Below are 23,380 nucleotides of genomic sequence, written 5' to 3'. Positions count from 1 at the left end.
TGCAGATGAGCGTGAAGCCGTGCAGAAGAAGACCTTCACCAAGTGGGTCAACTCTCACCTTGCCCGAGTGTCCTGTCGGATCACAGACCTGTACACTGACCTTCGAGATGGACGGATGCTCATCAAGCTGCTGGAAGTACTCTCTGGAGAGAGGCTGGTAAGTGAAAATGGTAGTTGACTATCTAGTCCCAGACATAAAAAGAATACCTTTTTCCAGAAATCAGGTGTGAACTTGTCTCCTGTTGAATTCCACAATTAATAATTTTCACAAAAGGGAATCTTGAGCTTTTGGAGAATGCTCCAGTGTCACATTCTGAGTGTGGATGATCTTTTTGAACTGTAATAAACAGGCTTCATTCTGGTAATTTGTGGGGTTGCTGCTTCTGGTCAGAAAGATCCTGGCTTGTGTTCCTGTTAAACAAGGCACAGAAGTGGAAGGGCTGGGCTTGGACACAGCCATGTCCCATATGAGATCATGGGATGATTTCTAAATATGCGTCTTACTGATTCTCTGGAAAATCTGAGCTGCCATCTCAAGGTGGCAAGAATTGAATTCAGTAGTGTCTGAGGTTTTTTTTTTTTTTTGTTTTGTTTTTTTTTCCTTTCCTTCTCCCTTTTTGTTTTGGGGGTGGTGGAGGAAATTGGTATTTTGTTGTCTCCTTGGAAACTTAGCCTCTGATGAATTCGCCTCACCCTCTTGGGTAGGAAAAATATCAGTCTGCAGTGAAACTCCCTGTTCTGTTTCCCAGAACTGCTAGGCCTCTCTTAGTGGGACTTTTGTTTATGTACTTCAGATCAGAGAAGCTTAAACCAGTCTCTGTGACTGACCCAACAGGTTTTGTCTCACTTTGGCTGTATTTTCTACCAAAGCACATGCTAGGTAGTGGTCGGGCTGAGGCAAGAGCTCACGCCCAGGGTTAGAGCCCACATCTGCACTGACCTCACCAGGAAACTATGACACCAGTGGTTGGCAGGGCTTCCAGAAGCCATATTTTTAACTTAATCCCCGCCCTGTAACTTAACAGCCGCCATGGCTTTTTGTGCAGGTCGACCCACACACCTCTGACCACAGGCAATGGGGCCAGAGTTGTACCTTCCCCTATTATTTCCCACAGACAAAATTGTATCTCTGAACCTGAAGAAAAATGGAGTCAGCTATTCTGTCCTTTTGCCCCTTTTACAAGATCAGAGACCAGGCTCTGATGAAAGACTGAGGTCCCATGTATTGGTACTAAGTTCTGTCTGTGTTCTTGGTTCTTGGAGCCTTCTGTCAGAGCTTATAGGTCAGACTAGAAAAATAGAGACAAGGTAGTGACTTGTGATAAGAAGGCAGGAGCAGGGAGCCTACTCCAGGAGTGCAAAACAGGATAGTTATTTATTGCCTTTTAGTTTGCTTTCTTGATGCAAGACTTGTTTGATAATGCAGTAACATGTAGCCTTAAGTTAGAGACCCTCCGAGCTGGAATCAGAATCCCTCCCTGAGGCTTGGACCAAAGGATCCTTGCATATTCAGATTCCAAAAGTAATGAGGTGATTAGTGCTTCCAGGCCAGGGTAAATTAGTGTCCACAGCAAACTGTGCCATCAGATAACATTTAGCGCTAGGCTTTCTGCACCAGTGATCTGAAACTCTGGTTAGCATAAACATTTGCACTCCATCTGGAGCTCTGTCTTAGTAGACTGGTGTTTTACCACTAACTTGGCAGTGCATCATAGATAAATGTTTGAAGATCTAGATGATCCAAATTTACTGTGTTAATTGATTTGCTAGATTCCTTTACAGAGAGGAATGTGTGTGTGTGTGTGTGACTGTGAGAGAGAGTGAGTGTGAGAGAGGAGTGTTTTTCTACTAGACAGACTTCAAAGAAACGTTCATTTAATGACCCAAAAAATTGCAGTGTAACAATTTGAGTCAAGTTTGAATGGGTTTTAGGATGTTACTTGATTGAGATACTAGACAACAGAAATTCCCATCTGCCATCCTGGCCTGGGCAGGCTCAGAGTCCAGTGTCTTCTCTTTTTCTTTTGGCTTTTGGTCTCAGGAACATCAGCTTATGGAGCAGTGAGAAATCTGTAGGGCCACATCAGAAAATAGCTGATGATTTTCTGAATTCACTATGGTTTTCTGAATTCACTATGAACTATAACTCCTCTTAAGGCTTCAAAATTCTCTTAACAAGATAGGCCTGTTCTTTCTTTAGTGTCACATTGGCAGGTAAAAGTAAGCACAGACCTAGTCCTAGTCACTCTATGGTTGCACCATGGTCTCAGAGCCAGATGAGAATGTGTCTTGAAGGATGAAGGCTTGCCCACAGTGACATTGATATTTAGAGGGAAAGGAGCCCCAGCATAGTATCTGTAGTATCTATCTTGGTGGTGAAGGTTATGCAAAGGTTGTAAACTAGGGTAAGAGCTTGCCTGTACTTGCCCTTTTCCCTTCATGGAGATTCTGCAGGGAAGAATTCCAGAGAAGATGGCAAGTGTGCTGCCTTGTGCCTGTCACCTTAAGCTCACCTTGGTTCTCTCCTCAAACCCTGCTGTTTCTGACCATAGATGCTACTAGTTTTTGCTTGTCTATTGTTTCTTTATATTTTACCTTCATGATGTTTTGATTCCTTATTCTGTTAGTCTCTAAGAAGAAAAAACAATAACAAAGAAGGTATTTGTTTTTCTTTTGTAACCAGTAGTTCCAAAACAGGCTGAGCTAGGTAGGGTAGGTTTACCATGAGATTTGTTAAGCCTTAAATCCATATTGAACTGCTCTGAGGAAGGTTTTTCATAAAGCCTGTGTGGACAGACCATACCAGCATGTTATTTGTTGAAACAAGGTTTTGTGGACTGGCCACAAAACCTCACTATTTTTTCTAAATATTATTTGTTTAAAAAAAAAAAGGAGAACTTACTTGTATTGTAAACAGCCAGCCACCAACAACACGCCTCACGTGTGAGTGAAGTCTTCTGCTCCATATGTGTAACTTATGTTCTATGGCTAGAAGATACTGTCACTCAGACTGAGGGACCATCAAGGCCAGGAAGCGGCACATCCAGTAGATTAGGCTGTCACTTTCCAAGGCTGATCTTCTGTCCAGAAATTCAGCCCTTGGGGAAGCACAGCTCTGGGTGGCTTTGGAGTTCCTTGGGGCCTCAATGAAGAAAGGGGGGAATGGGAATTGCTAAGTGAGGCAGGGTGGTCTGTCTCCTCAGGGGCCTCTCAAAATGCACTGCTAGGAATGAATGCTTCCTTGTGTCTTCTTCTGTTCTAAAGCAAGCCAAATGGGCTTCCTAGGGGGAAGTATTCTTTTTTCCTACCTCTAGGTTCTGATTACTCCATAGATCTGCAAGTCCCAAAGCTTGACAGAATATAGACCCACACCCAAAACCTCATGGTTAGTTGGGGAAGAGCCAGGGTCTCTGAAGGACCTTCTCCTCCCCTTCTGCTCTCTTGGGACTTCTAGTCCATGCAAAGGAACTAATGCAAGGCCACACTAATTTGAGGCATGACTTGGACTTGTGGCTCTACTAAGCAACTAGAAGTATGTTTTCAGACTCTAAAGGTCGCTCCATAGCCTCACAATTTCCTCTCCTTCTTTGAAGTCAGAAAAAAGATGGGTCTGAGACAAAGGTGTTGACAAAGATTCAGGAGAAGAAAGGGACTTAGGGAAGGAAAAACAGGAAAATGTCTGCCAAAAAAACCAGCCCCACAACAGGGACCGTGGTATGGGAAGTAAAAGGAAGCTTGTTGAAGTGATTTAGAAGAGGATCTGTAAAAATAGGCATTTCCTTAGAATGGCCTCCCTGCCTTCAAAGCCCTTCTTGGATCTCATGCCCATGAGCCTGGTATCTTATTGATCCTTGTCTCCATGTGAATGGCAGTTCAGACTGTCCCATCAGGAAGACACAGGATAGAAGTGGGCATATTGCCATGGAACAGGCCCATGCTACACTAGGAATCGGGTGGTAATTAATGGAGGCAAGGGACAAAATGCTGCTCTCCCTTGGCAGAATTACCCTTAGTGAAGCTCTGTAAAGTGTTTATGACCGAGATGCCCCTTCCCCCACCTCTCCCTTTGTGTTCCATTTTCACCATTGTTATCTTCTTCTTCCTTTTGGGAAGATGAAGTTCAGTGATAAAAATATAGCTCTTACAAAAGAAAACTGTTTGCCAGATAGGAACTGAGTTTTTTCCTTCCTTTCACAGGGAAATGCATACCACTTTTTATTGTATTATGAGTTCTGTGCTCTTGGTATACTATAAAAAGAAGAAGCTTTAGAGTGTTAGGTCATCACATTAAGGAACTGGACAGATAACTTCATCTCTCTGGGCCATGGTATCCTTATCTATAAAATGACATGAGTAGTGATTGTGAGGATTATATGTGACTGTACCTGTAAACCACCTAACAGAGATTAACGCCCTGGTCCTCCTAAATAGCAGCAAACAGATTTTGGATCTGAAGCTGTGCAGTAGATGGACATGTTTCTATGTATAGCTCTGAGATTATTACCACCTTTTGGAATTAATTGTAATTATCACTTCCTGAACTGCACACATACTTTAAAAATTTGAGAAGCCCACTTAAGCAAATAAGACACAGATGAAGGAGCTTGAGTGTACTTGAGCTTTAGTCTATTTTTCCTTCTCCTGGGATCAATCCTAGGACTTCACGTGCCAAGCAAGTGCTATACCACTGAGCTTCATATTCAGAGCCTCCTCTTCATTATTACTATGATTTAGTTTTGAGGCAGAGTCTTGATAAATTTCCCAGGCTAACCTCAAACTTAGGGTCCTCTTATATCACCCTTTTGAGTAGGTAGGAGCTCCAGTGTATGCTGCCATATCCTGCAAACTTTGATCTTGATATTCTGTCTCCCTTATGTTGTACCAACAGGGCATCATCAAACCTTGCCATGTCTTATTTGTTCTTTTGTGGTAAGTAGGGGGTTAATGGTCCACTGATGATGGATGAGCTTCAATTATGAAAGTGGGGAGAGCTCTTTGGAAATGTGAGGGTGTTGTAATGAAGTAATAAGTAACTTTTATCAAACAATATTTGACCCAATATGAGTTCCTTACTGCTATGTATCAGTAATGGTATTTTTTTTTTTTTTTGCCAGCCCTGGGGCTTGAACTCAGGGCCTAAGCACTGTCCCTGGCTTCTTTATACTCAAGGCTAGCACTCTATCACTTGAGCCACAGTGCCCCTTCTGGCATTTTCTATATTTATGGTGCTAAGGAATCGAACTCAGGGCCTCATGTATGTGAGGCAAGCACTTTACCATTAGGCCATATTCCCAGCTCCTAGTAGTAATTTTTAAATCCCTGTATAAAGCATGCTTTTTGGATTTGTTTCCTAATCTTTGAATTATAATGTATAGAAATCCCAGGATTTCCATATTTTCACCTTTTCTTCCTATCACCATCTAGTCTTCTTCTCAACTAGGATACTTCCAGCCATATTTTTTCTCTACCACTTTTGCCTTTCTCTTTTTCTTCCCCTTTTCCCTTATCATTCCCTGTCCCTTTTCATCCTTGCTTTAGAATTCAGAATTGAACATGGTCTGTCAGGATTAGGAGAGTAATATTCTAAATTTATATATGTAATATTCTAAAAGTTCTAGGTTTGCTTTTCAGTTGATACACATCAGTGTTTCTGGTTCTTCCTAGGCGAGTTCTAAACTCCTAGGATTCTTGTGGACAGAGAGCTGTGTTACTGCTTGATGTATAAGTAGCATAGGGAGAGAAGAGTTCTCTTTTTTTAGGTAGAATTTTTTGGGGAAAATTACTTGAGGTGCCCTTTGCTATTGGAAAGATTCTACATTTAAGCATGTCATTGGGCTGAGAGTACGACTCAGGTTGAGCTTCTGCCAGGCAGCACAAGCCCCTGGTTCAAACCAAAGTAACAATTTGGGAAAAAACAAAACAAAACAAAAACACCAGATGAAGTAATTGTCAGAGCCCCATTTTACAGATAAAGAGTTAAGTGGTTTCCTTACAGATAAAGAAGTGATCTACCAGAAACTGTAACTTTGATATCTAAATCATTTATTACATATAGAGCACTACCGAGCAAAACCATGATATATAAATCTAGTTTACTCCTATTTAATATTTTTAAAAGGTGTAAAGGCCAGGAACAATAGGAAAAATTGCACACGCACTCACGTGTGCACATGTGCACACACACACAATTTTAGAAGGAAAGCAGGACTTTCCACTTCCTAGTCTTGGCATGATCGTTTAGGGAAATGCAGATTTTGTTGTCATTTTTTTTAATTGTTTATTATAAAGGTGATACACAGAGGGTTACAGTTACACAAGTCAGGTATTGAGTACATTTTTTTTTTTTTTTTTTGGACAATGTCACTCCTTCCCTCTCCTTCATCATTTCAGTTTTGTTTCCAGCATTTCTTCTGGTGGTATCTAATCATTGGCCAGAAAATGTTTGCATGCCCTTTTGACTTATGTCACCTTGTCTCATGCCATTGTTCTTCTGATTGTTGGCCTTGGATGACTTGATTTGTATCCAGATTTGGAGTGGACAATCTCTGTCAAGTACTGCCTGTTAGCACCACTGTGCTGTCCCTGGAATATGTACAATAGTTCTTCAACCTGTGGGGAAGCTCCAGGGGAAGCTCCATCACTTGCTTCCTGTGTTCACATGTAAATGCGTGCACATTCCACTTTGCTATTGATGTGAAGGAGATACTGAGAGGACTTTCTCTCTACTGCGTTCATTTGAATGAGAGCCAGACTAAGTGATTATTTGGGATTTTCTGGGTTTTCTGAAAGAATAGTGCTGTCCTATGCTATGTTGGGTAGAAACCAGGTGCCATCAGCCCCCATTACCTCCTTGTCTCTTTTGGTGGCGTCCTCCTTCCACCTGTGTGGTGTGCTTACCTATGTAGGAAATAACCTTTATGCTCTGGTGGAGGTGCACTCATGGGAACACCTGCTCTACCAGCAGAATATTTCTGCCTCTGGGCTGGAGGAGCAACAGGAGATACTCACTGTCTCACTGGCAGAGCAGAGAAGGGGAGGAGGGAAGGTAGAGGAGAGGAGAAAGGAGAAGAGAGGGAAGGGGAGGGGAGGGGAAAAGAGAACAGGAGACAGAACAGCTTCTGGACAGCAGTTATAATTACCAGAAGCTTGCATTCCATAATTTACATTCTTTTCAAAGGGCACCTAATCCTTCCCTTGCCTTTGAACAGAGTTTAACCAAGAACCTCATCCCACCATGAAGCCACCTGGGGGTGAAAGCCAGGGCTGCTGTGTATAGGCGCTGTTTTAGCCAGGAGAATTGATAGGTGATCCAGGAGATGATAGAGAGAAATGGAAAGAACATGTGTGAGCACCACATGCAGTGTCATGTATTTGTCACCCAAAGAGCAGCCTTACTGTCTTCACCAAGGCAGTACTGACCCCACACACGTCTCCTCCCAGGAGAAAGACCTGGTATCATGGCTGACTTAGGAGGCTGGTGGGTGGACCTCCGAGAGAGAGACCACTTGCCTCAACTTTTTTAATATTTCCCAAATTACCTTAATTTTTTTTAGTTTTGAAGTTTCCAAAAAGAAAATATCATTTTATGTTTGTACTGAAAGCTGTCGTTACATGCAAACCTTGGTTTGTAGGGACATTTCTTTTTCCATTGCTATTGTTTGACAGAATTTATGGAGTCTTAAATGCCTATTTCCTGCATGGGTAGCAGGAAATGTTTCTTTTTCTGTTTCTTCCTATGTTAACCATGTGACACTAAAATAAATTCTTGCTAAAACTTTCAAAAGAAGTGGAATTTACTTGTTACTTAAGGCCTTGGCTTGTAACCTTATTCCTTAGTGTCAAAGTGAATTCTTTCAATCTGTGTGTTTATTTTCTGTAAGAGAAAAGAAAGTAAAATATATATATATGTGTTATATATATATGACAATTGTCTTGAGACTGGGCAGGCATGACATGGCCACTTGTAACTCAAGTAACCTTCCAGAAGATGTTTTCTAGCTAGTGAGTAACTGAGGCTCTCAACCAAAGAGGAAAAGCAGGAAATGGACAAGATGTTAGCACAAGGCAGGCTGCCACCTTTACTTTGGTGTTCATCTGGTTGCTGCACACCTGGTCTCCTTTTCTCCACAAGGACAGCTGACTTGCAGGTGGATGTTCAGGTCACAGTACACATGCTTTATGTTAAGAACAGAACCACACACCCTTGAGAGTAGTGTAGCAGAAGCCCAAAGCATTTTCTTTGCTCTTATGACAAAACTAGTAGTCCCATTGGAAGTTACTAGCAGAAGTAAGTCTGGGCTTTGTGGTCCAGACCACCAGTTTGTGGAGTTTTGAAGTAAGAGATCTGTGAGAACTGGATGGTTGGAAATGTCTCCAAGAAGGGAAGATATGCCTTGACTAGATCCTTGAAAGGTGGGTGAGCCACAGTGAGGTGGCTATGGAAAGGACTCTAGGCAGCTAAGCTAAAGCATTCTTATGGTAGACAAGGTGTGCACATTCAGTGGCATCTTTGTGAGATGATGACATCAGCCCAAGGAACAGCCTCTACCAAGTTGGGGGGGCGGGTGGTGGGAGGCAGATGGAAATAGAACAGTAGGGGATGAAGCTTGCTCTTGACATGGTAGATAATAGTGACTCATTGAAAACCGTGTGTGTGTGTATGTGTATGTGTAGTAGATAAGAAGAATAGTAAATATGGTAGACATATGTAGTACATATAGTGGAGGTACATGTATTGTAAGTATACCATTGTATGTGCATATGCCCTTTGCATTACTTAAAATGATTGTCTTCCAGAGACCTCATTTAGATTTTGGCATACCTGGGTAAAGCAAAGGAACTTATGGGGGTATTCAAATCAGACTATTCTTGTTTCCTCCTCCCCTACCCTTTTCAGTGAGTCATACCTTTTTATTTAATCCTTCCATGTCCTCACAAAACTGTTATGGGAATTGTTTTGATTCAGGGAGAGGTGGAATGTCTCGTTTTCATTGTGAGCCAACCTTCAAAAATGACCCAGGCCTACAGGCCATAAAACTGTTTGTATTTACAACAGAAAATCTCTTAGTAGTTGGGTGGATGGTTGTTAGTAGTGCAGAAATTTTCTAAACTTCTTAACTTCCATGATCCAACAAACCTAAGGGGCAAATTGGTTACCATCTCTTTACCAACACGTTTTAAAGCTGTGACATAGTGTTTTTGAACCAGATGAGCACACATGGTCTTTTTGGTTTGGGGGGGTGCACTGTGTGACAGACACAGTGGCCTGGGGCCCATCTCTAGCCTACTGTATGATCTGTTCTACCTCGGTTATCTCATCTCCAGCCTAAACCCACCAAGGGCAGAATGCGCATCCACTGTCTGGAGAATGTGGACAAGGCCCTTCAGTTCCTGAAGGAACAGAGAGTCCATCTTGAGAACATGGGGTCCCACGACATTGTGGATGGGAACCACCGGCTGACCCTTGGCCTCATTTGGACCATCATCCTGCGCTTCCAGGTAAGGAACTCAGCCCAGAGAAGTTACTGATGCTAGTAACTTAAAGCTAGCCTCCCAGGTAGAAGCCTCCTATCCTGGTAGAGTTGGCTTCCCCTTCCAGCAGAACTGGCAGTCCAGATTGAGACCATACCTCAGAACCAGGACTGGAGAGCAGATGTGGCATCTAGCTGGCCTTGAAGGCATGTGGAAGCTACTGCTTCTCCCTGCATATCACTACTACTCCTGACTTGGCTTGGCTCTCACCAGTAATGCATATCTAGACTGCATCTCAGAGCATCACTTCTCCAACACCTCCATAAGTCTGATCTCTGCCACTAGGCTTTCAAGAGCAAAGGTTAAAATAATAATGTGGCTAATGCTAAGTTAACTAGTACCAGACTGTCTTACCTTCTCCAAATTGTGGCATACATTATAAGCTACTTTGGAGAGAAACTGGGTTCTGCCACATGTGTGTAGTACCATTTCACCTTCTCATTCTCTTTGGAATGCAAGGAAGCAGTTTTCAGGGGAAAGAGCAAATGCCTTGTGTATGTTTGAATGTGATCATTTTTCTAGAAATATTTTAGTAAGAAGGTACTATCAAGGTCATTTTGAGGAGAGGGAACACTGATGGCAGGAGGGGAAGAAGGACAGAACAAGGAGAGAGTGCTCTGAGTCTGTTAAGGATGAAGCTTCCTGGTTTTTCAGCCCCAGGAGCATTCTTTTGCTAATACATTTCAATTAAAATTTAAAATGCAGGAGCAATTCTTACCCTTACCCTGGTTTCAGGTTACTCTGCAAACAGAGATCTTGGATGACTGTGTTCTGTGTGCCTTTCCTTTCTATTTGCTATCTTTTTATCTTTGCTAAAAATTGATTTTTTTCTGGGTTAATACAAACTTTGCAAAAAAATAAAAGCAAATTATAGCTGTCATATTGAAACTCTGAAACCAGCCTGTGGCCAATCCTTTTTCCTTCTTCATTCCCTGGGAATGAAGTGTTCTCTGGGCAGGGGTGTGTGTCAAAGGGCAGGAGATTAAAGTGAAATTAACAGAAAGAAATACTTCCCTGACTGGCTAGTTCCCAAACCTTGGCTGATTATCTGCCACTATTGGGAAAGCTTAATAATTCAGATTCCCAGGGCCCAGCTCCAGGGATTCTAATTACCTAAGTCTGTGAAAGATGCCATTGCTAATAGAGTTAATTGCAACAATCAAGGCCCTGACAGCACCCAGGCCCTGAGTTCAAGCCCCAGGACCAGCATTAAAAAAATATCCTAGGCCACACCATCTACTACCAGCCCCTATCTCAAATTCAGTTATATGAAACTACAGATGAGAAGGTATTTAGAACATTCGTCTAAAATCATATTACTGGCAGCTAGCTCCTAATCCCAGAAGGGACAGCTATCCTTCTCATGAGCTTAGCACTTCATATTCTTTAACCTATTAAACATACAACAGTATTGTGAAGTAGACATTGTTACTGCCATTCTTAAGGTGGGGATAATCCTATGGTGCAGCCTCAAGTCAGACCCATGTTTTGATACCAGTACAGCAGGCTTTGTTTTTAATGTTGAACTTTTGCTTCTGTGAAACTTGAAATGTAGATGATAGAAACACAGCATTTAAACACACTGACTGGGAGTTGGGATCGGCTTTCAGGACACCAGGGTACATAGTATCTTCATCATTGAAGTCTAATCCTAGTGTGAAAAATGGTTATAAAGAAACATGGGGGCTGGGGATATAGCCTAGTGGCAAGAGTGCCTGCCTCGGATACACGAGGCCCTAGGTTCGATTCCCCAGCACCACATATACAGAAAACGGCCAGAAGCGGCGCTGTGGCTCAAGTGGCAGAGTGCTAGCCTTGAGCGGGAAGAAGCCAGGGACAGTGCTCAGGCCCTGAGTCCAAGGCCCAGGACTGGCCCAAAAAAAAAAAAAAAAAAAAAAAAAAGAAACATGGTAAAGGGACTGGGAATATGACCTAGTGGTAAAGTGCTCGTCTCGTATACATGAAGCCCTGGGTTCGATTCCTCAGCACCACATATACAGAAAACGCCAGAGGTGGCGCTGTGGCTCAAGTGGCAGAGTGCTAGCCTTGAGCGAAAAGAAGCCAGGGACAGTACTCAGGCCCTGAGTCCCAAGCCCCAGGACTGGAAAGAAAAAAAAAAAGAAACATGGTAAATATTTCTCCAGGTTCTGACAAGGTTCTGGGCACCTGTGTGCTGCTTCCTTATCATTGGAAAGATGGGCTTTCTCAGGGACATGAATGATCTCTACTAGAAAAATATACAAGTTGAATCATCTCCTCTTTACCTGTACCTGTGTGCAAAGTAGGAAACTTAGTTCTGGCACATGTTTCCAAGATGATTTTGGACTTTAGGACACAGTTTTTATTGATAGTGATAATATGTAATCTGCAGGGTGAGATCTTGTTTACTCTTCTTATAAATGCAGATCTGTTCTTCAGTGACTGTTAGGCAGCAGATCCATATGTTCATCTAATATTTCTTTGTGCATCTTAGATCCAAGATATCAGTGTGGAAACTGAAGATAATAAAGAGAAAAAGTCTGCCAAGGATGCATTGCTGTTGTGGTGCCAGATGAAGACAGCTGGGTGAGTGGGAATGCAAAGGGCACTAGGACTGTGTCTCCAGGATTAAGTCCACTGCAGTCATCACTTCCAAGTGTTGACAGTGTCTTGTCCTCAGCCTTCTTTAGCAGTCTTGTTAACACAGAAGCAGTTGCTATGTTGACCTTCTAGCTAGTTCTTGGAATGGAGTAGAAGGAGTTCTGATTTATATTTTGGACCTGTCATTTTTCTTCCATTTTGGATTTTTAAGTCCTGGAGGTACTTTTAAGAATCATACCCACCATGTTTTAAAAAAGCAGTTAAGGGTTTTCTCCTCACCCTAACTTCTGCTGATTGGGAGAGCTTTATGCTGTAAACTTAATAGTAATTGCTGTGTATCATCTGCCCCCTGCTTTCCTTCCTTTTATCCCCACACTAAAATCTAGTGAGGATATTTTTTAGATAACTGCATAATTTTGTTGATCATTGAAGTTGTCTGAGCTCAGCTGGTTATTAAACCTGCGAACTCCTCATCAAATTGATTTAGGGTCATAAGTTTTTAATGAAAACTGCTTTTATATCCAGTTAACTAGAGTTATGGTGAAAACTGCTTTATGTGTAGCTGTAGCTAGTGAACATGAAGTATGAAAGCTATAATAAACAGGTCAAGTGAAGTATAAGCCTTTAATAAACCACAAGTTATAAGTTATTAATAACCAGTATGGCTGATTCAGGGGTAAGTTACAAACCAAGGGACATTTTGAGGGAGGGACTATATTTTCTGAAACTTTGTTCAGTTAAATGCTGCAAGGAAAAAAGAAAGCTGAGTGTCACGTGAGTGGGTAGTGCCAGCTACCTCTTGTCCCAGAGTTACCTATGAATTAGGACCCAGTGGCGAGGTCCTAGCATCTTAGTAAGTGGACTAGAAAGCCAGCAGAAGCAGATGAGAGGTCTCAACCATGTTCAAGTTGTGGTCATTCTTTCCTAAAAAAGTACCATTTTAAATCTAGGACATAGTTCACATCTTTTGTGGTATTGAATTAACTACAGAAGAAGCTATGAAACTGTACTTTTTTTTCATTTCTTTATTGTTAAAGTGATGTACAGAGGGGTTACAGTTTCATATGTAATGCAGTGAGCATATACACTTACTTTTATTGTATAACAAAGTATATGAAAAAATATATGCTCTCATTGTCTTGATATTCACTGTGTTGAATTTTACTATGCTTAGAAACATTTTTCTTTCTTAAGTACTGTATTTAGCAAAAGTGTAAACATTTATTTGGTAACTTTGTGGCTTTTCTCTCATACTTTGTCCTTGGCAGATACCCCAATGTCAACATTCACAATTTTACCACTAGCTGGAGAGATGGTATGGCGTTTAATGCACTGATACACAAACACCGGTAAGTTGAAGAATTCAGGTTGACAACTATGGGGTAGAATGTTTGCTGACATTCTTCTACAGCAAATAAGGGTGACCTTTGAGTCTCGTGTCCTTGTCCTTCAGTTTTGCACCAGAGTGGAAATTTCTGCATTCCAGAGGAAGAAAGTATTAGAGAATGGCTTCATGTATGCTAGGCAAGCACTCTACCACTAAGCCACATTCCCATCCCCTAGTAGCTATTTTTATTTATTTATTTTTAATTTTTTTATTTTCAAACTGATGTACAGAGAGATTACAGTTTCATACGTTAGGCATTGAATATATTTCTTTTACTGTTTGTTACCTCCTCCCCTAGTAGCTATTTTAACATTAAAAACATCTCAGAGTCAAGCACCGGTGGCTCATGCCTACAATCCTAGTTACTCAGCTGGCTGAGATCTGAGAATTGCAGTTCAAAGCCAGCCCAGGCAGGAAAGTCCATGAGACTCATCTCCAGTTAACCATCAGAAAACCGGAAGTGACACTGTGACTCAAAGTGGTAGAGAGCTAGACTTGAACTGAAGAGCTAGGGACAATGCCCAGGCCCAGAGTTCAAGCCTCACAACTGACCACCGCCCCCCCCCCAAAAAAAAAAATCATATCCCTGTATCAGCAATAATCACATCTCATTTAGTTACAGGATGTGTTTCCAAGATGTAATTTTTGTTTTGCTCCTTTGTTGTTGTATAAAGGCCTGACCTGATAGATTTTGATAAACTGAAGAAATCCAATGCACACTACAATCTTCAGAATGCATTTAACCTGGCAGAGCAGCACCTTGGCCTCACTAAACTGTTGGATCCTGAAGGTAAGGATTTTAGGGGTGCTGGATGGTTAGTGTCAGAGGGTTAATAACAAAATGCTTTGTGTTGGTGTGCTTTACTTGTACACCGTGACTTTGGGAATTACCTAAGGAAGAGGAGCATAAATTTTTGGTTATGAGAACTAAGGATTTAGGGGGAAGGATGAATTGGACAAGGCTTTGGAAGATGAGAATGATTTAAAACTATGAACAAGAGGGAACACTAGGCACCAGGTGCAAAGGTACAGGACCAGGAAGGAGGAAAGCAAGTTGAGGACCAAGGATTTAGTGGACTGCCTATCTTAGTAGGAAATATACCAGGGAAGGAAAAGGAAGTTCAGGGTTCCAAAAACTAAAGCCTTTAGTGGTTGTTCACCAGTTGGTGGAGAGTTAGTGGTGATTCTGAGCACTCATAGTAGGCAACCTAGCATAGGCACTCAATGAATGCTAACTGATTGACAGTCAGTTGATGAGGAGAAGGAGATGCTTTGTGATAGGTGGAAATTGGGACAGGGGCCTCCTTAGGAGGCTGTGCTTTGCTTGTGAGGTAAATGAAAGCTTACACAAGGAAGATGGTGTTCAGGGAACGTGTGATAGAAGAAGTAAAAGTTCTCATGCTGTTATTTTCTTACATCTGACAACCTCCCATTCTTTGAATGGGACTGATGACTATCACTGTCTGCAGCAGCTCCCATTCTGAGGAGGAAGCACAGAGCAGGGCACTGGGTCCTCATCTAGGTTTCGGTGCAGGATGGGCTCTTGGGAACTTTTTCTAATTTCAGGAAGCATTTAATTAAAATTTGTTTGCAGTTCAAGGTTTATAGTTCCTCTCAGTTACAAGCAAATATTAGGGGGAGAGAGGGAGAGAGAGAGAAAGGAAATAAAAGGCGTGTATGTGAATGAAAGTTGAAAGTTCTGATAAATATAGAACAGGAAGTTTAGTTCCCCAAGGACAGGTGGAGGTCAGGGGACTGCCAAGCTGGTTTCTTGCTGTTCTCCAGTGCATCAGATGCACTGATATGTCCACTACAGGAAGCTGAGATAAAATTATCTTTGTGCTAACTCATTAAATGGCTTCTCAATATAAGCAGAAAGCTAAAATTACTTGAGTTACAGTAAATCTTTGTGGTTAACTCCTACATTACTATGGGATGGAGATTTTCCTGAGCCCTAGTATTTTGTGCTTTTACAAGTAACCTCTTTTTTTTCCCCTATCACATTGACAAAAGTGTTCAGTAACTTGCTCATGTGTTAACCTTTCTAACATAAAAAGGGCATTGATATTGCTTAGATTACAGTACAGGATCAAAGAACAGCAGCTAATGCCATATATCCTGTGGGCTTGTTCCTGATTCTTAGTTTTCTTAGCCCCAAACTAAGATCATCCCCAAGTATTACTTGTTATCCACATGCAGACAAGTTGGAAAATTTACTTTTGCTACCACACTCTTTCCACTATGTTGGCATTTTTGTTTTGTAGATTGCATGAATGGCTTGCTTTTTTTCCCCCTGACTCCTGCAGTTCTCTCCTTTGAACATATTTTGATAGGGCTGAGTACATACAGAGTCCTCCAGTAGGAAGAGTAACTATGTTCTGGATCTCACTATTACCAGCTGCCTTGGTAACCCTGGATTTGGGATCCCAGCCCTGTACCCTACCATTCTCATGTTTAAAATAAGAAAACAAACTTCTTGGGGCTTAAACTCTGGGCCTGGGCATTGTCACTTAGCTTTTTTACTCAAGGCTGGCATGCTACCATTGAGACACAGCTTCATTTCTGGCTTAAGAAAAAAAAACTTGGTGGTTAATTGAGGATATGATCTCATGGAGATTTTTCTGCCTGGGCTGGCTTCAAACCAAGGTCCACAAATCTCAGCCTCCTGAGAAGCTAGGATTATAGAAGTGAGCTACGGGTACCCAACTAATGAAAACAATGTCATTTTACTCAGAGCCTTTTGGAGAATAGAAGTGCAGATGTATTTATGCATATATATTGAAAAAGAGCATGATACAGCTACTGAGAGCCATCATCTGGGTCCTGTTGTTAATCTGCCTGGGACTGAGTGCTTCTTCAATATTGCCTACTTAGACTTGTCATTATCATTCATCTGTCTATTCTTTCAATAAGTTGTTATTGATGGCCCACTTTGTGCAAAAATCACACTAGGAATTTAGATAGTGTAATGGAATAAGGGACTAAGGCAGAGTTTTTTTCCCTTAGGAATTGACATGTGTAGGCAAATAAAACATGCATAAATAGTAACAGTCAGAAAGTGGACTATATGGCCATAGGCAGAATCCTCAAGGAACAAGGAGGCAATAATTTGCAGCTATGAAAAAGAGAAGAGGCTATATTGGGGTGTAACTTTTGCTCCAAACCTTGATAGATGGAGTGGGAAAGGCTGCTTTAGGCAAAGGAGTATGAAGAAAGAAGGAGAGCCATATTGGAAAATATGGGGCATATCTGGAGAATGGAGAAAGTCATGTTTGGTTCAAGTATGCAGTGTCTGAAGAGAAGTAGTAGTCTGTGAAATTAGGAATGCACATTACTTGATATTTAGAAGACCCCTGATAAATATTTGAGAAATAGATATGTGGAAAAAGAGAAGAAAGGTTAAAGCCAGATTCTGAAAGGCCTATATTTAATTTACCGAAGGATACTCTTGAATACTTGGGAGATGGAAGAATGTGTTTGTGCTGTGCTCCTAGGTCAGTCTGGGTGCATCGTGTACAGTCAGTAGGGTAGTGCTCCCAAGACAGGGAGCGTTGTCACAGGTCTGGTTATGTGACTGGTTATGTCACTCACTGTCTGAACCCTGAGTGATAGCAAGAAATGGATGATAAGGAGACACAGATGACTAGAGACCAAGGAAGGGGCTGAGAGATTCTGGTACCAGGAACAGAGAGGAGTGATGTCAGGGGTTGAGATAAGGCAGCGGGGAGACCAACATGGTGCCTGTAACAGGCATTTTATGTATATTGTAGGGTTTGATGAATCAGTGATTTGCTTTCATTCTCCTTATCCTCAAAATGAATAGTGATGACAGAAGTCTCAAGTACTAAAGTAGGGAGATGCTAGACTGTTCAGTGGTATCAGAGAGCTGTTGCAGCTTGTTACTGCTGCCTGGGTTGCACTATAAGCAGAGCCCCCAACAAGGTCTTCTCTGGATTACAGACATCAGCGTGGACCACCCAGATGAGAAGTCCATTATCACTTACGTGGTGACTTATTACCACTACTTCTCTAAGATGAAGGCCTTGGCTGTTGAAGGAAAACGAATTGGAAAGGTGAGCTCACCCTGATTTAGTAAGTTGTGTCTTCCTGTACTACAGCTGAGCCCCTTCTAGTCCCTGCATTCAGGTTTGGCAGTACCAAACACAGTAGCTTGGGGTGGCCTCACAAGTAGCGGGTTGGTGGCAGAAGCCTCATCTTCCCCAGGGGCATTAAGAGGTGGGTTGATAGATGAAATGTCTAGAAAGAGCTGAAGGAAATCTCAGACACAACTTCTCTCCTCAACCTTTCCAGGAAATTGGGTGTTGCAGTCTGGTGGGGTTGGTTAATGTCATGGCCATGAAGCCTATTCTCTGTAATTGAAAAGGCCTCCATCCTATTTTTTTTTTACTTTGTGCATCCAGTGTTCACCTGCTATATTTTCAAACCACTTTAGACAAGATTAAATTGTCCTTCCTGTGCAGTGAAAGGAAAAATTCATGAGATGGGTTCAAGCTGGAAAGAGCCCTTTTGGTTCTCTAGGAATTATAGAGGTTGAGCTGCAGAAATCATTTTATAAGTCTTTCCCCAGGGGTTGGGAGGCTATAGATCCAATTATAGTTGAGTTCAGCTATCATTGCTCACAAATAATAGACCCAGGCCACATGCCTATTTGTAAATGGTTCCTTGAGTTAAAATGCTTCTGCCAAAGTGGCACAGAACTGTTTGAAATCCAGTCATTAAGTGCTTTTGTTCATATAATTTAACAATCATGTTTTCTTTGCGTGGTGATAACATCTTGAAATTCAGTTTTTCTAACTATTATTTACAGGTGCTTGACAATGCTATTGAAACAGAAAAAATGATTGAAAAGTATGAATCACTTGCCTCTGACCTTTTGGAATGGATTGAACAAACCATCATTATTCTGAACAATCGCAAATTCGCCAATTCTCTGGTCGGGGTTCAACAGCAGCTTCAGGCATTCAACACATACCGCACTGTGGAGAAACCACCCAAGTAAGATACACATTGTTATGCAGTAGTGTTAACACAGAAGAGGGGAAAATAGCAGCCAGTGGCCCTCTGATTTCAGGCATTTGTGATTTCATCGCTTATCTGAGTGCCTCTCACCTGTCGTAATCCTTTTCTTCTTTTTGTGTTACTGTGTTACCATAAATCATACTCCTCTAAGCCCTTTTCAGTAGAATGTGCCAATGACATAAGGAAAAGAGAGAAACCTAAGGAATGATACAGGTCCTCAATCCCTTCTTTAAAATCTTTGCCAGATATCCATCAAAATACCATGTTTTCTTGAATTTGAGAAAGTTAACACAGAGAAACCAGGCACAGTGGCACATGCCTGCCATCCTAGCACTCAGCAAGCTGAGGTAGGAGGATCCTGAGTTTGAGGCCAGGATGGCCTGGCCTACACATGAGTACCCTATCTCAAAAGAGGGAAGAAAAGGGGCACAGAAGGTATGCTATCCAGTATTAGACTTAGAGAGAGTCTGAGACAGTATCCTAGAATCAAGCCTAATAAATACCCATAGCAAAATGTGTAAACATTAATACTGTGTTAAATAAAGATAGTAGCTCCTTATCAGTTCAGATCAGGTCTTATTGTCCAGCAAAGTGATTTTCATATAACTTTGACTTCTTTTCTGGGGGAGAGGATGATACTAGTGTTTGAACTCAGGGCTTTGTGCTTGCTAGGCAGGCACTTTATCACCTGAGTCATACTTTAGCTCTTTTTGTTGCTCTGGTTGTTTTTGAGATAGGATCTTACTTTTGCCCAGGATAGCCTAGACCCTAGTATCTGTTTCCTAACATTTCCGGAATGAGCTACCAATACCCAACCATAATTCTTTTAAATTTTATTGTTATTATAAAGGTGATGTACAGAGGGAGTTACAGTTGCATAAGTCAGGTAGAGTACATTTATTTTTGGACAACATCACCCCTTCCCAGTTTTTCCTCCCATTCCCACCCACAAGTTGTAAAGTTCATTTTCAACAGTGTCCAGTGAGTACCACTACTGCATTGTTCACCTTTTGTCCCTCAATTTCTGTGCCTCTCCTTATGCTCACAAAGATGTATAAATGAACAAGATAGAAGGAAAGAAAACAACAACAAAGCAGAAAAGAAAAAAAAGAAACCTCTTGTTTCCATTTCCTGGAGTTCATTTTGATAAATATTATTTTTTATGGTAAGATGCACATAGGCATTTTGCCTTTCTTGGTCTCACTGTTGTGAATTCCTAGAGACCTGTATAATTTATTTTGTGCCACCAACTAATTTTTATTTTTATTTATTTATTTATTCATTCATTCATTCATTCATTCATTTATTTCGCCAGTCCTGGGCCTTGGACTCAGGGCCTGAGCACTGTCCCTGGCTTCTTTTTGCTCAAGACTATTACTCTGCCACTTGAGCCACAGCATCACTTCTGACTGTTTTCTATATATGTGGGGCTGGGGAATCACACCCAGGGCTTCATGTATATGAGGCAAACATTCTTGCCACTAGACCATATTCCCAGCCCCAACTAATTTTTAAATAAGGACTGTGGACCTTACCTTGTTTAGTATAATTCCAGAAATACACTTTTGTTTGAGAACTGCAAGTGTGAATTTCTTGGTGAAGTCTCCTAAAGCAACTGAAAAATACACTAAATTGACATTTGAAATGATCCTGTTGAATACAGTGGCCTCTACACTCTCTGAATGAAAGAAATCTGTTGTCCCAGACTTATGGATTAAAGCTTACTTATGAGTAATACAAAAAAGTACCTGTGCCTTTGACGTCTTAGCAACAATAAACAAACAAATGCAAAAAATTCCTTTGGCATATTCCAAGGTTTCAAAGCACTGATAACCAAGACACTCTAATACATATGCCTGATAACATCAGACCAGAGATAAATGGCTTTTAAAATTCTCTATGTAAAAAAAAAATTTTTCCCTCCAGTTGCAAATGAACACAATAATGCTTATGGCTGACTTTCTCTATGTTTAGATTTACTGAGAAGGGGAACTTGGAAGTGCTGCTTTTCACTATTCAAAGCAAGATGAGGGCCAATAATCAGAAGGTCTACATGCCCCGGGAGGGCAAGCTCATCTCTGATATCAACAAGGTAACTGACTCAGCAAGTCCTGGTTTGGCCCTGACCTCCTACAGGTTTCAGATTTTTCTCTGTAGGATTTTTTATTTTATTTTTCTCAGTTGTCTTTCAGATAGTCTTGTTTGTGTTTTCCTGGGGCCATCCCCAGACTACAATTCTCCTACCTTATCCTCCCACACTGCTGGGAGTATGCACCACCACACCCAGCATATTTATTGAGATGGGATCTTGCTAACTTTTTGTCTGGGCTAGCATCAAATTTTGAGTTCCCATTCTTCTCCCAAGCAGCTGAGATTATAGGTGTGAGCCACCGCGCCGCCCCAGTCTCTCTGGGTCTTCATTGCTAGGAGGACAGAAGAACAGAAAGGCCATTCCCTGACTCCTGAATATGAATGCCAGGGATGGCAGAGGGTCCAGAAAATAAGTGCAGTAGGTCAGTGTGTACTGGCCTTCCTCAGGGGCAATTTTAGATTTTATTAAGCCAACCCTGGCTCAGGCTACCTTGAAACTCAGGTATAAACTCCGTTTACTCAGTTCCTGTCCGGGGCCTTTAAATCTAACTTCTTCAGAACTGGAAACCTCATTTCATGGGTTTGGAATCTCTAAGAGTTGTGGGCTTTGGTGATATGCTCTTCTCAGAGGCTGATTTTGTCTGCAGACTTTATAAGACTTCTCATAGTGAACGTTATTTCTAACTGGTAATTAAGAAAATTTAACCAGTTGTACATGCTTAGATTCCTTTGATTTAAAGTGTTTTACTTTTTTAATGTGAAGTTTTCTAGTAGTGAAGTTAGTGTAGACAAGATTATGAAAGAAATATTTACATGTGAACTTTTTTAAAAAATTTGGCTCAGAGTACAGTAAACAAGAAATTCATAATATGATTTCATCCAGAGAGAAATCATTTAGCCTCTTTATGTGGTCAGAATTTAAATTAATTACTTTGTTTCCTGTTAAAGAAAGATTCATAATTCAGTTTCATTGCTCTGTAACTGTGATGTTTTGCTTTCCAGGCACCACAGGGGAGAGGATTCCCCTGAGGCTACACCAGTAGAAAAATATTTTTTTCCCAAGACTTAAGAGTCTATGAGGGTGGGAGTGAGATTTCCCTTTCAAGTTCTCAGGTCATCCTGAGAAACACTAGCTTGTTGGTTTAGCCAGAGAAGGTTCCCTGAAAGTCACAGGAAATGATTCTTTTTTCTTTCTTTCTTTTCTGTTCTTTTTTAAAAAAAATTTCTCCAGGCCTGGGAAAGACTGGAAAAAGCCGAACATGAGAGAGAACTGGCCCTGCGGAATGAGCTCATAAGACAAGAGAAACTGGAACAGCTCGCCCGCAGATTCGACCGCAAGGCAGCTATGAGGGAGACTTGGCTAAGTGAAAACCAGCGGCTGGTGTCTCAGGTCCTGTTCTCCCCATTCCTAAAGAAATGTAGATGGGTGGTTTAGAAACAGCCTCTGTTTCAAGGGGCCCTGACCTACAAACAGCTGCTTATCAACATCCAGAGTTGGGAAGTTACTGTCTCCTCATCTCACCCACTTCCCACGAAGAGGATGTTTATAATTTCCAGTATACTTTCTCTTTCCTATTTTCTCTAACTTGTCATTGATTTGGAAGTGGCTCAGACAGTTTGTTCAGAGCCAGTGAATTTGTGAACCATTCACTTTTTTAAAAACTACCCTTTTTCTTTGACCAAAGAACCCTTCAAAGCAATGAGACTGGTCATGAAATAAATAAAAGTGACTTTCATTTCCTTGGTTTGAAATAAACTTTACTCGTTCCAGTCTCTCAAGTCAGGTGCTAGATATGAGCTGAGCCCCTACAGACAGAAAAAGAGAAATTGCTAATGTCTTTGGGGGAGGGTATCTGAGCTTAATCAGGGAGTCTAAAGGATCCTTAAAGAGACCAGTTGGTGGGGAGACCAGGAAACAGATTTATGAGAGCAAAATGGCCCTGCAGAATGACTCTTCCTTTCCCTTCTCCCTCCCCTCTTTTCTTTCTCTTTACCTCTTTCCCACGTTTTGGATTGGACAACTTATTTTATGTTTCTTTTTATTCACGTTTCTCTATAGGACAACTTTGGATTTGACCTTCCTGCAGTTGAAGCCGCTACAAAAAAGCACGAGGCCATTGAAACAGACATTGCTGCATATGAGGAACGTGTGCAGGCCGTGGTAGCTGTGGCCAGGGAGCTTGAGGCAGAGAACTACCATGACATCAAGCGCATCACCGCGAGGAAGGACAATGTCATCCGGCTCTGGGAGTACCTGCTGGAACTGCTCAGAGCCCGGAGACAGCGTCTTGAGATGAACTTAGGCTTGCAAAAAATATTCCAGGAAATGCTCTACATTATGGACTGGATGGATGAAATGAAGGTATTGACTCTTAAGTAGGAGAGGCCACAGCTGATTTAGGCCCCTCCCCTTTTCCTTGTTGTTGTTGTTTTTTTATGGACAGACCTACTTGGTAATTCCTCAACACTCACATTTTACCTACCCCTTGTCTAGTTTTCTACTTTATAAAGTCCAAGGCCACACTACCCAAAATTAGCTCATGAATCCAATGAAGTGTAATGTGAAAAAGTCATAATGAGCACCAGTGAAGACCCTTTCCCATAGCTGGATGTCTAGCACTGTGATTTAGAATGAGTTAAGTATATTCCAATGTGGGGAATCAACTAAATTGTGTGGGTATTTAAAAATTATTTGAAATGCAGTAGGTTTCAGTTGATAGAGGATCTTTTTTTAATGTATGGACAATAACT

The 23,380-nt window shown here is 41.5% G+C and overlaps 1 protein-coding gene across 4 annotated transcripts in view; it reads left to right on the top strand.

The window, feature by feature from the left end:
* Positions 1–23,380, top strand: part of Sptbn1 (spectrin beta, non-erythrocytic 1) — a 180,892-nt gene that overhangs the window by 114,079 nt on the left and 43,433 nt on the right. For all 4 annotated transcript variants that reach the window (XM_048352929.1, XM_048352930.1, XM_048352931.1 and 1 more), the window contains 10 exons: positions 6–157; positions 9,325–9,498; positions 12,005–12,096; positions 13,380–13,460; positions 14,173–14,288; positions 17,459–17,571; positions 18,327–18,514; positions 20,513–20,630; positions 21,861–22,019; positions 22,689–22,991. In XM_048352929.1, the coding sequence (XP_048208886.1) occupies positions 6–157; positions 9,325–9,498; positions 12,005–12,096; positions 13,380–13,460; positions 14,173–14,288; positions 17,459–17,571; positions 18,327–18,514; positions 20,513–20,630; positions 21,861–22,019; positions 22,689–22,991 (1,496 nt within the window). The remainder of the gene's footprint in view (positions 1–5; positions 158–9,324; positions 9,499–12,004; positions 12,097–13,379; positions 13,461–14,172; positions 14,289–17,458; positions 17,572–18,326; positions 18,515–20,512; positions 20,631–21,860; positions 22,020–22,688; positions 22,992–23,380) is intronic.

The sequence above is a fragment of the Perognathus longimembris genome, chromosome 8 (assembly GCF_023159225.1).
Source record: "Perognathus longimembris pacificus isolate PPM17 chromosome 8, ASM2315922v1, whole genome shotgun sequence".
NCBI classification, from domain to species: domain Eukaryota; kingdom Metazoa; phylum Chordata; class Mammalia; order Rodentia; family Heteromyidae; genus Perognathus; species Perognathus longimembris.
The sequence above is the reverse complement of the archived record's forward strand: the minus strand, read 5'-3'. Positions and strand labels throughout refer to the sequence as shown.